The sequence below is a fragment of the Balaenoptera acutorostrata genome, chromosome 8 (genome assembly GCF_949987535.1).
Source record: "Balaenoptera acutorostrata chromosome 8, mBalAcu1.1, whole genome shotgun sequence".
NCBI lineage: Eukaryota > Metazoa > Chordata > Mammalia > Artiodactyla > Balaenopteridae > Balaenoptera > Balaenoptera acutorostrata.
In genome coordinates, this window is record NC_080071.1 from 73,739,651 (window position 1) to 73,751,679 (window position 12,029).

At 46.0% G+C, this 12,029-nt stretch overlaps 1 protein-coding gene across 2 annotated transcripts in view; it reads left to right on the top strand.

Moving 5' to 3' along the window:
• Nucleotides 1-12,029, top strand: part of SMARCAL1 (SWI/SNF related, matrix associated, actin dependent regulator of chromatin, subfamily a like 1) — a 56,232-nt gene that overhangs the window by 4,658 nt on the left and 39,545 nt on the right. For both annotated transcript variants that reach the window (XM_007187883.2, XM_057551573.1), the window contains exons 5-7: nt 2,005-2,247; nt 4,598-4,648; nt 9,198-9,384. In XM_007187883.2, coding sequence (XP_007187945.2) covers nt 2,005-2,247; nt 4,598-4,648; nt 9,198-9,384 — 481 coding nt within the window. The remainder of the gene's footprint in view (nt 1-2,004; nt 2,248-4,597; nt 4,649-9,197; nt 9,385-12,029) is intronic.

Here is a 12,029-nt window from a genome sequence, read left to right on the forward strand (position 1 = left end):
CCCAACAGCTGTGGATTTGTGCCTTTACCCTTGATTCTTAATTTTCGGATAGTTGATGATTGCTGTGTCATCTTAGTAGATTATACTTTTTATTAATGCAACATATGAAGACTGTCAGTCTTTCTGTTATTTGTTTGGGTTCACCTCTGAATTTTGCCTTTTTAACCCTACCACACACTCACTGTAGGTCATGTGGGAAGTATGTCAATGTGCAAAGAAGAGAAACCAGTCATCCTCCCCTACCCCCGTCTGTCCCCACTCACTTAACCACTGCCAGCATGTTAGTTTTGTTCCTTCCAGCCTTTTTTCCCCTATGCATTAAGATATACAATGTTTTCTATATGTAATGTAATCTGTATCTTGCCTTTTTCACTTAATGTTCCTGCATAAAGCACTTTTATTTTAATGATGCATGTTAAACAGTTAATTCTGGGTGATGAAAATGTGCGTGTCCATTACTGAACCACTTTGACCTCCAAAAAAATTTCATACTTAATAGCATTTTTTGTCTTTTCCAAAATTTCTTCCAAAAAACAAACAAACTAATGGCTATATAACATTCTCCATTGTAAGGATGTGTGATAGGGACTTCCCTGGTGGTCCAGTGGTTAAGACTCCGCCTTCCAATGAAGGGGGCACGGGTTCGATCCCTGGTCAGGGAACTAAGATCCCACATGCTGCATGGCGCAACCAAAAAAAAAAGAATGTGTCATATACTGGGTAAATCATTTTCTTTTTGTTTAATATTAATTTGCTCCTAGTTTCCCCAGTATCAAAGCTGTAAGGAACACCTTGGTCTATAAATTTTTGTTTTTTCAACTTGTGTTAGTTGAGATAGATTCCTAGAAGTTGAATCATTATGATCACTTTTTAGGGCTCTTGCTGTATATTGCCAAATTGTTTTCCAAAAGGTTTTATTCCTATCTGATATCTATTTTTCTAATCCTGCAAGTTCAATAAGTTAAAAATGGCTTTTTATTACTGATTGTTTGTGGAGTTGCACGTTTCTCCAAATGTCTATTAGTCATTTTCCCCCTTTTGAATTGGTTGCCTAACTTCTTATCTTATGTGGTCTTAGTATTTTTTTTTTCATTTATTTATTTATTTATTTTTGGCTGTGTTGGGTCTCCGTTTCTGTGCGAGGGCTTTCTGTAGTTGCGGCGAGCGGGGGCCACTCTTCATAGTGGTGCGCGGGCCCCTCACTATCGCAGCCTCTATTGTTGCGAGGCACAGGCTCCAGACGCACAGGCGCCAGATGCGCAGGCTCAGTAGTTGTGGCTCACGGGCCTAGTTGCTCCGTGGCATGTGGGATCTTCCCAGACCAGGGCTCGAACCTGTGTCCCCTGCATTGGCAGGCAGATTCTCAACCACTGCACCACCAGGGAAGCCCGGTATTTTTTTTAAAGTATGAGCTCTGTTCATATTTTTTGCAAATATCTTTATTCACTATTTTTGCCTTTCGTTTCAGTTTGTGTTTTTTGACAGTTTAGCTCTATGTCGTCAAATCTATTAATCTATAAAATGCCTCAGTAGTAGAGAAAATAAGGGTCAACACTGTACATCTGTGGCCTGATGATCCTGTGTCTCCTTCCTTGTCCTCCCAGTGGTGGACAGAGCAGTGACCTGGGAACAGGGTTAAGGGGGTGACTTCTGGTGTGTTGACTTCCTTCGGTGGCTTCTCGGACATGGCCACAGAAATTATCTGATAAGTTTACCCATCCTGGTGAGATCCCTGTCCCCCGTGTTCATTTCTGAATTCTAAGTTTTTTAAATTGGGAAACCTAAGGAATAGAATAGTTACATTCAGGAAATCCTGAAATACCTGAAGCCCCAGTTAAAACACACCTGCACACCTTCCGCATCTGACTACGCTTTTTCTCTCCTGCCTGCCCAGCGAACTTCCTCCTCACCCTGCCCCTGCCCTCCTCCTGTGCCTGCCTTAGCATGCCAGGGCCGCGAAAAAGTCGCTTGGGTTGTCATCTCTGTCCTTTTCTTCTTCGGCAGTGAAAGCAGCCCAGCACCTCCAGGCTGTCACTCTGCAGCCTTTGGAAGGGGCCGAGGGCCACGTGGAGTCACCCTCTACCAGCAGCGGCAGCATTGCAACCCAGACCTGCCTTCCTGTAGCTCCGTCCCTTGCCTTTGTCAAAGGGCAGTGCGTACTCATCTCCCGGGCCCGCTTTGAGGCAGACATCAGCTATTCAGAAGACCTGATTGCACTGTTTAAACAGATGGATTCCAGAAAATACGGCAAGTAGTCGGCCTCTGCCTGATTTCCAGGATGCAGAGTGGCCTGTGATCTCAGACTAGGGTGTTTTCCTCTCTTTAAATGTTCAGAAATAACTTTCTTGGTAGAGCCTTTCTAACCTCCTCCTCTTCCTGTAGAAAGATGCTCCCTAAATTGTTCCAGATTGTTGAACACATAGTGGGGCCTGCTTTGTCTTTAAAGGCCTCACAAAGAGAAGACTCCTTCCCCAGTCACCTGGGCACGGTCTTCTTGGTAGAAGCAGGTCACTTCCTGCTTCAGCCACTTAAACCCATTTAGTTTTATTTTGTCCTTAGTAGAGCTTGAAAAATAGGCATTTGCCATAAAAATAAATGCCTTTGGGAAGACTAAGCCAGTGGTTTTCAAACTTGAGCATGGCTCCGAACCACCTGGAGGGGTGGGTACATTACAGATTGCCGACCGCCACCCCCAGAATGAAAGCCGGTGCCTAGTTCCCGCCCAGAGCTACTGATTTAATCGGCTTGAGGTGGGGTCTGGGCATTGGTGTTTGAAAAAATCTTCAGGTGAGTCTAATAATCAGCCAGGATTGAAAACCACCAGCGAAAGCAAAGCAGTTTTGCTTTATTTTTTGTGAGGTTCTTCAAAAGCTGCCACGTCAGAATAAAGAGCAGAAGAGTTCTGAACGCCTGGGTTTCTTTCTTAGCTTGGGCCGTGTTGTTTTACAAAACAGTGTGGCTTTTATGGATTTGTATTCCCATTCTTGAAATGGTTTTAGCATTTCCCTAGGCAAGTAGAAAGCAAACCTTTAAAACCTCCTGCCTTTGAGACATTACGTGCAGGCAGCATCACGGAGCAAACCTCTGTGGAATGACCTGCTCAGTGAGCTTTCATCAAGGTCGGGGGTTCCTTCAGGAGCCGGTGATGCTGGCTGTTGTGTTTTTATCCCTTAGATGGAGAGAGTTTTGACTGGTGAGAGCAGGCTGGTGAGTAGGGCTTAGGCACAACGTGCAGGACCCAGCCTCAGTCCAGAGGGCATTGCCTCCCCTGGCCCCTCAGGTGTTCGGCTTCTGCTTGGGGTGGCCCTCAAAAGGCAAGTCCCGATGACCTGTGTCTTCTGACCTGTGGCCTTTGAAATCACACTCCTGACATGCTCTGCTGTTTGGGGAGGAATGAGAACAGTGAAAATATTCACACCCAACCCTGCCCAGGCCCCTAGACGTTAAAACACCATGACTGGATTTTTTTTTTTTGGGAGTCCGTAGCAATTATTCACAGTCTTTCCCATGTGCTGCCCTGCCACTGCCAGGATCAAGCTCTTGTCAGAAAGGGTCTCCTGCACTACTCCCACATCAAGAGTAGTCGCTCTGCTTTTGGTCTTTCTGTCAGATTACACCTGGGCCACCTTGCTTCTTTCCTGAAGTGGACTCAAAGTATCCATTGATGCCTTTTCCCTAACTGCCTTGCTTCTTCAATGACCAGACAGAGAAGAATTCATTTTTGCTGCCCAGAAAGCACTTAACTGAGTTGAAGCTTGCTTGATTTTCTCAGAAGGTCGATTGGTAGGAAAACCTAAGTAATTAGTCAATGTTGGGTAGCCAGACACTCACCCTTCTTAGTTAATATTATGTGTAGTTTATGCTACACCGTACTAATCAGAAGGTGGAATAATAATAATAATTTATCATTGTTTACCTTTTTTAAGTGCGTTGTTTGCCAGAAACTCTTTCATAAGCATTTTACGTTTAAATTTTATGTAATCCTCACAAGAACCCTGTGAGGCAGGGGCTATAGGGTGCTCCTTTTTCAGATGTGGAACTGAGGCACAGGGAAGTTACATAACTTGCCCAAAGTCACACGTCCAGGAAGCGGCAGACCTGGGATTTGAACATAGACTGTTTGACCACACTGACCACATGTAGCTTGTTTTCCATGTACAAAATGGAGCTGATAATGGTGCCCAGCTTATAGCGTATTGAGGAACTGATGAGATGGTGCATATGAGTCTCTTGGCACCGTGCCTGGCTTAAGGTAAGCAATGAATAAGTGCAAGCTATAGTATTATCCCGACCTTGGAGATTAAGGGTTTTTCTGACTTGCTGGGCCGTCCCCAGTCCTCTGTCCCCATAGCTCCCTTTATCACCACGCTTACAGCCCAGTGCTATCTTCATGTCTGCTTGTCTTTCCTCCCTGAATTCTGTGAAAGCCTCGATTACTGGTACTCTCCATCTCCGTGTCCTCAGTGCCAGGCACAAGATCAGCCACATCACCCGAGGTTCCTGGGGGTTTGTGAAAGCAGGGAATGAATGAGTAAGTGTGGTGACATTGCAGGAGGGCAGGGTGTCATGTTTGCCTATTTGTTTCTTGTCATTGCAGATGTCAAGACCAGGAAGTGGAACTTTCTCCTGGAAGAGTACAGTAAACTAAGTGAGCTGACCACCTTGCTTGTTTTATATCATGCTGTTGTTAAGCCTTAATTATGTGCCTTAAATTTAATGTATTTTGAAAGAATCACCTCCTTCCTCCCCTCCACTGCGATAACTTCACATGCTTGCGTACAGGACTAGTAAAGGTGAAGTTGGTCTCGGGCAGCCATGTCCCTGTGCTCTGGGATGGCAGCTTTACAGCAGCCCAAGCAAGTGCAGGGTCTCATCTTCCATCAGGGTGAGGCGGTACTAGTCAAATTCTTGGGGCCTGTGAAACCTCACACCCATCATAGAAGTATTAGAAGTGAGGGTTTGTGGATTTTGGGAATCAGAGGCAAGCTAGGATTGCTGAGCTTAGATGGAAGCTACTTTAGATTCCCTCTAAGAACAGGCTCTCTCAGCTTACTTCTAGAACCAGATGGTCTGTGAAAGTTGGAGAGCCTTAGTGGTTACAGGCTTCATCAAGGGCTGAGCTCTGCCAGAGGCAGAAGCCAAGGCCAGGGTGCATCAGCGTTTAATAAGCGCTTTGGAGTCTCACCAAGGGAAGGGCCATGTGTACAGATGTAACTACAAGAAGGGGAAGCCAGTTTGGGCTTATCAGTTTTCTTCTCTGTGCTCTGCTTGGGTGGGGCAGTGAATGAATTCCAGTATGCCAGAGAAAGGGGGTTGGGGTGTGGTCATAGCTCAGCCTGTCCTGGAATACCAGTCTGTTACCCATCTTCCAGACCGTCGATATTCTGCAGTGGGTGTGCAGCCGGCCCGATGGAGGTTCCTCCTGCTTGACCCCCTGAGAACTTTCTGGTACCAGGGTTCGGCCAGGAGAGACGTGCTCCAGCTCAGTGGGGCTGGGAGTGGGGACCCACATCATTGGCTGTCTTGCCCCACCAGGCTAGGGCTTTAAGGAAGAGACTCTCTTCCCTCTGTCTCCTCCTCACGTGACTTACTATGCAACGTCAGGTAGGTAATTCGATATTCTGGGTCCCATGTGTCCCTTCAGTAAAAAACGGGGTGTTTAATCCATATTTGCCCTACTGACAGAAATTAAATATTAGGGAAGAGCTTTTGATTCCTTGAGGAAAGACTTGCTGCAAACTCAAGGTTAAGTTTGAATATGATGAGTTATTTAGTATCAGCAACCACTAGCTGAAGCAGGAAGGATGGCTGACGTTGATCTGAGACCCCTTGGCTGCTGCTATTTGGAACTCGTGATTTAGAGCAGATTATTTGGCCAAAGCTGAATTTTTGATGAGCGGTAGGAGTGAGTTTTTCCCTCTCACCCCTTTGTCTTTCAACCACAGAAAGACATATAAATATGTGAGCTATAAAGGCTTTGACTTTTATGGAGCAACAAAAAGCAGGATATTTACAGCACTAGCAGATGAATGTAATGTTGAAAAACCATGACTTGCAACTTACATAGCGTTATATAATCGTTCCAAGTCTTGAGGGCCATAGATTCCTTGAAACATCTGCTGAAAACAATGGATTCTTCACCCAGAAAAATGCACATACCAGCCACACGTAAGATTTTGCCTTTGATATTAATAATTCCATGGGTCTGGAGTTAAGAATTCTAGAGTCAAGAGTTCATAGAATATAAGACTGATTCTCCCCATCTCATAGATTGGGAAAAATTTGGACCCAGAGAAGGAAAACAGTTGTTTTCCTTGTCGGGAGCCTTGTTAGGGTCACAGTGAAGTCTGACTACAATTGCCATTTTGAGTTTGTGATGTGACCCACTAGGAAACTTAGAGACCCCGGTCTATGACGTCAGAAGCCGAGGTGATGAGGCGCTGCAGGACACTGCCGTTCCCAGCTTGCTTCCAGTTCCACTGTCAGCAGATTGTAAACCTGGGGAATTGGCACCTCTCTCCTCACCTCTAGGTCTCGCATGTGAAGTCAGATCACTGACCTGAGCTAGTGACCGTGTGCGCATGAAACTAACTGAGAAATGACGGTGAGAACTGGGCGTGTGAGTGCTCACTGCTAATGTGGTGACTGCGGTCTCCAGGTCCGGCCAGCCGCAGGGCAATCCTCCTCCCTCTTTCCTAAGTGACTTGCTTCCTCCTGCCCGCAGTGAAACTGGCATGAGGCCTTCTGTTTCCCCCCCGCCTGTCACAGTCCAGAAGGGTTCTTCGTCCCCCTCAGTGATCTTGTCAGCTGCTATTTGAAAACGTTAGCATCTCTCTGCTGTGTGGCCCGGTAGCGTTCTGCCGGAGAGCTGTTGTACAGAAACACTTCTGTGTGACTCATGAAGCCAGACTGCACGTTCCTGTCCTCTTCCAGCACAGGGAAGGGATAGCGGTGAGTTGCTGACAGTGAATGGAGGCTGTCTCAGAAACACACTCAGTTGGCTGGACCAGCAGCATGGGATTTGGGGAGATACTAGTCGATAGGAAACAGAGTAGAAAGTGGGTATTTTTTCCTCTTGAGTGGCCAAAAGGACACAATGCTTACAAAGCCCTGTGTTTCACAGCAGCTGGATCGTTAGCCCTTCCTTAGCTTTCATCAGGTATTTGAGTGCTGAAGATCACTAGGATTAAAATGAAAATGGGTTCTAAAAGCACGTGGAGTGCTCAGTCTCCTGAAGTGTGCAGAAATCAGCACGCTCAGATTTAATTTGGAAGCATGCAGTGTGTTTCTGCATCACTATGGACACTCTCTTTTATATTAAGCCATCAACCTTACCTAATTTCTTATCATGGTGATTCTGTTCATGCAAACTGTTTCCAGAAATAACTGATACCTATATTTAGGGAAAGAGAGAGATGGATTCAAATATACTGAAAAGGCAAGGCAATTTAAGGTGGCAGTAGATGGCTCAGCCCTCCATATTCACATCAGTATTTGCAATTGCCAATTGATGGTTGTGGCAGAAGACTTTTGGAATACCTTGTGACCATATGGAATAGAGAACTGACAACCTTAGAATTTCAAGTAACATCGGGTAGAGATGAAATAGATGCAAGTTCTCTATTTGATTCCTTCTCCTGGATTCCTGGAGGACCCAGTTAGCCCCTTGGTGGGTTGCTATGACTATCTCAGGGTGCTGCGAAAAGGTAAAAGATAAACAGCAATCAAGGCTCTGTAAACAATGGTCACTCTCCTGACTCTTCTAATTAGATTTTTCAAGGGAAATGTTGAAAGGGAAGAACATCTTGAAAGCTACAACTGTAGGACAGCAGGCTGTGATTAGAAGTTTAATGATAATTCTACTCCCAGGGATTTCTAGGTCTATCCTCTTTTCTCTAACTTTTTAATTTTTAACTTGTCTTCTCCTGCTGTCCCCCGCCCCCCAGAATTATGTTTTATTTATATCTCTGTTTTTTTTCTTCTTTTTCTGTTTCTCTATTGAATAAAGGGTTTCTTTTTTTTCCTCTTAATTTTAAAATCGGGTGAAGCTAAATTCCTTCAAAAAGAAAAATCAGTGAAATTGATTTTCTTTTATTTCCATGTAGATCCGGGGTCATTTATTTTTCCCGCCTGGGTTAAAGACTCTGACTAGAAGAGATTTCCCCATCCATTGTATTGGGGTCTAGAACCAGCACACGTGGAAGGAAAGTAAAGACCCCTAAATATAAGCTTTAATTGAAGGAGAGTCATGGCCACCCTTAGTAATAGTTTAGACTCTAAGCTTAGCAGGGGTTGGTAAACTTGTTTTGTAAAGGGCCAGATAGTAAACATTTTAGGCTTCGTGGGCCATGCGGTCTCTGTCCCAGCGACTCAGGTCCACCATTATGGCATGAAAGCAGTAAACGACAGTCCATGAACAAATAGGCACCACTGTGTTCCAGTGAAACTTTATTTACCAGAACAGGTAATAGACTGATTTGCCCACAGGCCTTAGCTTGCCAATACCCGTAAAACTCACCTCTCTCGAGAGGAGATGCTTATTCCCTCATGGAAAAGGTCAAAAGTGTGCAGGGCCACGTGCATTGTTGTCAGTTGGTGGCCTTTGCATGGACTCTGCCCTTTGTTGTTGTTTGTAAATAGCACTACTGTCCTACTGATCTTTCTTGGAAATACCTAACAGCTTCTCTGCATAGACCACAGTGTCTTGCCTGTTGACAGCATATAGCGTAAAGTTCTCCATCTTCTCAAACACTGAAACCAAAATAAAGCATAAGGAGAATGGAAACAAGACAAGATTTATTCATTTTAGACCTTGCTTTTCCTGGGCTGATTTTTGAAGAATATGGGTCCTTATTTATTGAATGGGAATACTAAGATAATTTTTTAAATGACTTGAGGTTAGAAATAGATCGGTCACAAGAACACTTTCGTTCTTTCCAGTGTTTGTGTAGTGTAGTGAAGATCAATTTTGCATTACTGAGTGCCCTCTTGTTTGCAGACACTAGGAATAGAGAGGGAAAACTGGTTCTCTGCCATGCATCTGTCTGCACCCAGTTTTCTCTCCAGTTACTTTTCGGAGAAGACGGCATGCAGCAGAATTCCAGCCATTGAACTTTCTATCTCAAAGCCCTTTCTTTTCCCCCCAGAAATCTTGGACATTAACACTCCAATTCACACACCTCTGTTCTCCTTTCTAGTGGAAAGGGTGCGCTGCCTTCCACAAGTTCAGCTGGATCCTCTGCCCAAGACTCTCACCCTGGCTTTCGCCACTCAGCTCCAGAAGACGTCTCTGTGTCCCGTGGCAGACATCCCCGAGGCAGACCTGTCCAGAGTGGATTCCAAGCTCGTGTCTAGCCTGCTGCCCTTTCAGAGAGTTGGAGTCAAGTAGGTTCTTCATCTGTCTTCCTCTTGCTCTCTCCTGCTCAGATTTATCGCTCACCACAGACTGGCTTCAGATGCTCCCTCTTTCATGAATGCTCCTCTTTCACAGCCATCTAGAAGCATCTGGGTATTAGCATTAAACAGCCCAGGTGTGCTGTCACCAAAGCCTGATTGTAACCACTGATTTCAAATTCCATAAGTTAATTAGGACTCTGTATTCCAAGTGTGCAGAAACCCAACTCAGAGTAGTGTAAGAAAAGAGATTTCTCATTGCGTGTAATAGAAAGCCCAGGGTCTCTAAAGAGCTCATCAGGACTCTGTGCCCCTCTCAGCTCTGCTTTCTTCTTAGTTTGCTTTGTTCTCAGCCAGCTGCTCCTCCAGTGTGGCAGCGGGGGCAGCCGGGGGCTTCCGTTTCGCACCCATCGGTTCTGCAGCCCAGCGGAAGCACCTCTTTTCTAGTGGGTCCCACACTGAAATATCTGAAATTTGGTGCTGATGCTTGAGCTGGTCAGTCACTGTGTCCTGGGGGCCTCGGAGGTCTTCCTGGTAAGACCAGGTGACAGGCCCATCCCTGGAGCGAAAGGGTAGGGCCTGCCCCACCCCAATTACTTGGACTGAGGGTGTAAAGTGGTGGTTTTCCAAAAGAAAGTGCTCTTATTATATTGATAGAAAGAAAAAAGATAAGCCCGCGTCCTGACCTGTCCCTTTTTCCAGAGTTTTTTAGGAGAAACAAAATGACAGGTTTGCCCCAGAATTTGCCTTCTAGTAGAAAGATGGGAGGTGGAGGAGAGGGAAAAGGCTGTCTTGAGACTCCGTGTAGAAATAATAAGAGCTAGATCTGATGTCAGGCGGTGTGGTTGGAGATAGAGCCCCATGCAAAGGAAGGACCTACATTGTCAATGGACATGGCCCACGAAGGCAGCCTGCCCACGTGCAGCCCACTTGTGGTGTTTTGGTTAAAGCTTGGCTGCTGTCTCTGTAGGATTTTGTTCTCCGGGTGCAGTTTGGGCACAGTGGGACCTCACTGCATCCCCACGGTCCCAGCTCTGCCCACACCCTTTTCTTCCTTTGCCTTCCAGCTGCCATCTCTCTTAGATAACGCACTTTGCCGTTTCTTTCATCTGTTGAGATGTCCTTTGGGCCTCGTTTTACCCAGGCTCAAGGTGGGTTTTCCCTTTCATCTTTCTTCCTCCGTCTCCTTCATTAATGCTGAGAGAGGTTGCCCACCCCCAGCTCCTGGGCAGCCCCCGTCTTCAGAATCCAGGTTCTTCATGGCTCCCCTGGAGATCCCTGGGCACATGCAGTGCACGCTGAGAGGTGGTGGGTGCAAGGCACACCAGGGTATGTACATCAGAGCCAGAGCACAGCCAGCTGTTTCCATCTTTTTCTCTATGGCTCTGAAACTGCTAATGGTACTTGAAGCCTTTCTTCAAAACTTTGCATTAATTCCAGTTTTTAACTTTCATTCCCTGAAGTGGAGGAGTTTGGTATTAAGGGAAGGGCTGTCAATTCCACATTTTTGTTTTGTTTTTTATGTAAGTACTACAACTGGAAACTCATTTAAATGTACATTTAAATGTACAGAGCAAAATCTCTTAGATAGATATCAGCCTGCTCTAATATCTAAACGGTTCCTTTTACTAGAGGAGTGAGTTGAGACCGAGGAAGACAGTCCTCTGTCTAAAGCTGCTCAGTTTCCAAAAGTGGAATTGGGGCTAAAATCCTATCTTCTGATGATGAGTGCAGCGTCTTTTGTGTAATACCAAACTACACTGTCGAAAACGGCATTCAGCTGTGTGATTGTCTCTCTATTATCCAGGCGACATCTTTGTTCTCAGTTGTGATCACTTTGTTCCTTAGTTGGACTACCTCAAGGCAGAGTAAAAGGAAAGGCTATGAAATTCAAGGGTCTGTTCTGCTTTGGGAATGACCAGGTGGATGAAGCCGTGCAGACATTGTAAATGGTAGCGACGCCTCGGAGGCTGAAACAAAAGGCCCTCCCTGGTTTGTTGCATAGGTGCCCCTGGCCATCCTGACCACCAGTTTTGTAAATCAGAAAGTAATGTAAAAAAAATAAGTCTTATTTTTTTTTTTTTTTTTTAATTAATTAATTTATTTATTTTATTTTTTTTGGCTGTGTTGGGTCTTCGTTTCTGTGCGAGGGCTTTCTCTAGTTGCAGCAAGCGGGGGCCACTCTTCATCGCGGTGCGCTGGCCTCTCACTGTCGCGGCCTCTCTTGTTGCGGAGCACAGGCTCCAGACGCGCAGGCTCAGTAGTTGTGGCTCACGGGCCCAGTTGCTCCGTGGCATGTGGGATCTTCCAGACCAGGGCTCGAACCCGTGTCCCCTGCATTGGCAGGCAGACTCTCAGCCGCTGCGCCACCAGGGAAGTCCTAAAAATAAGTCTTTTATACTTGTCTCTCCGCATGCGTCTGTCTGAGTTGATCCCGGAAATGGTCTGGAAGATTTCACCAAGGTCGGCATGACAAGGGGAGGGTGGGCTCCCTTCCCCCCATTGCAGGAGTCTGGTGGCCATGGCCAGGGGGGAGGGGAGGGGGGCACCACCTGTCACTGGGTGGGCCGTGTGGCAGCTGGGAGGACAGAGAAGTGCCAGGACCACGACAGGACACTCGTTGTCTGCTGAGCCTG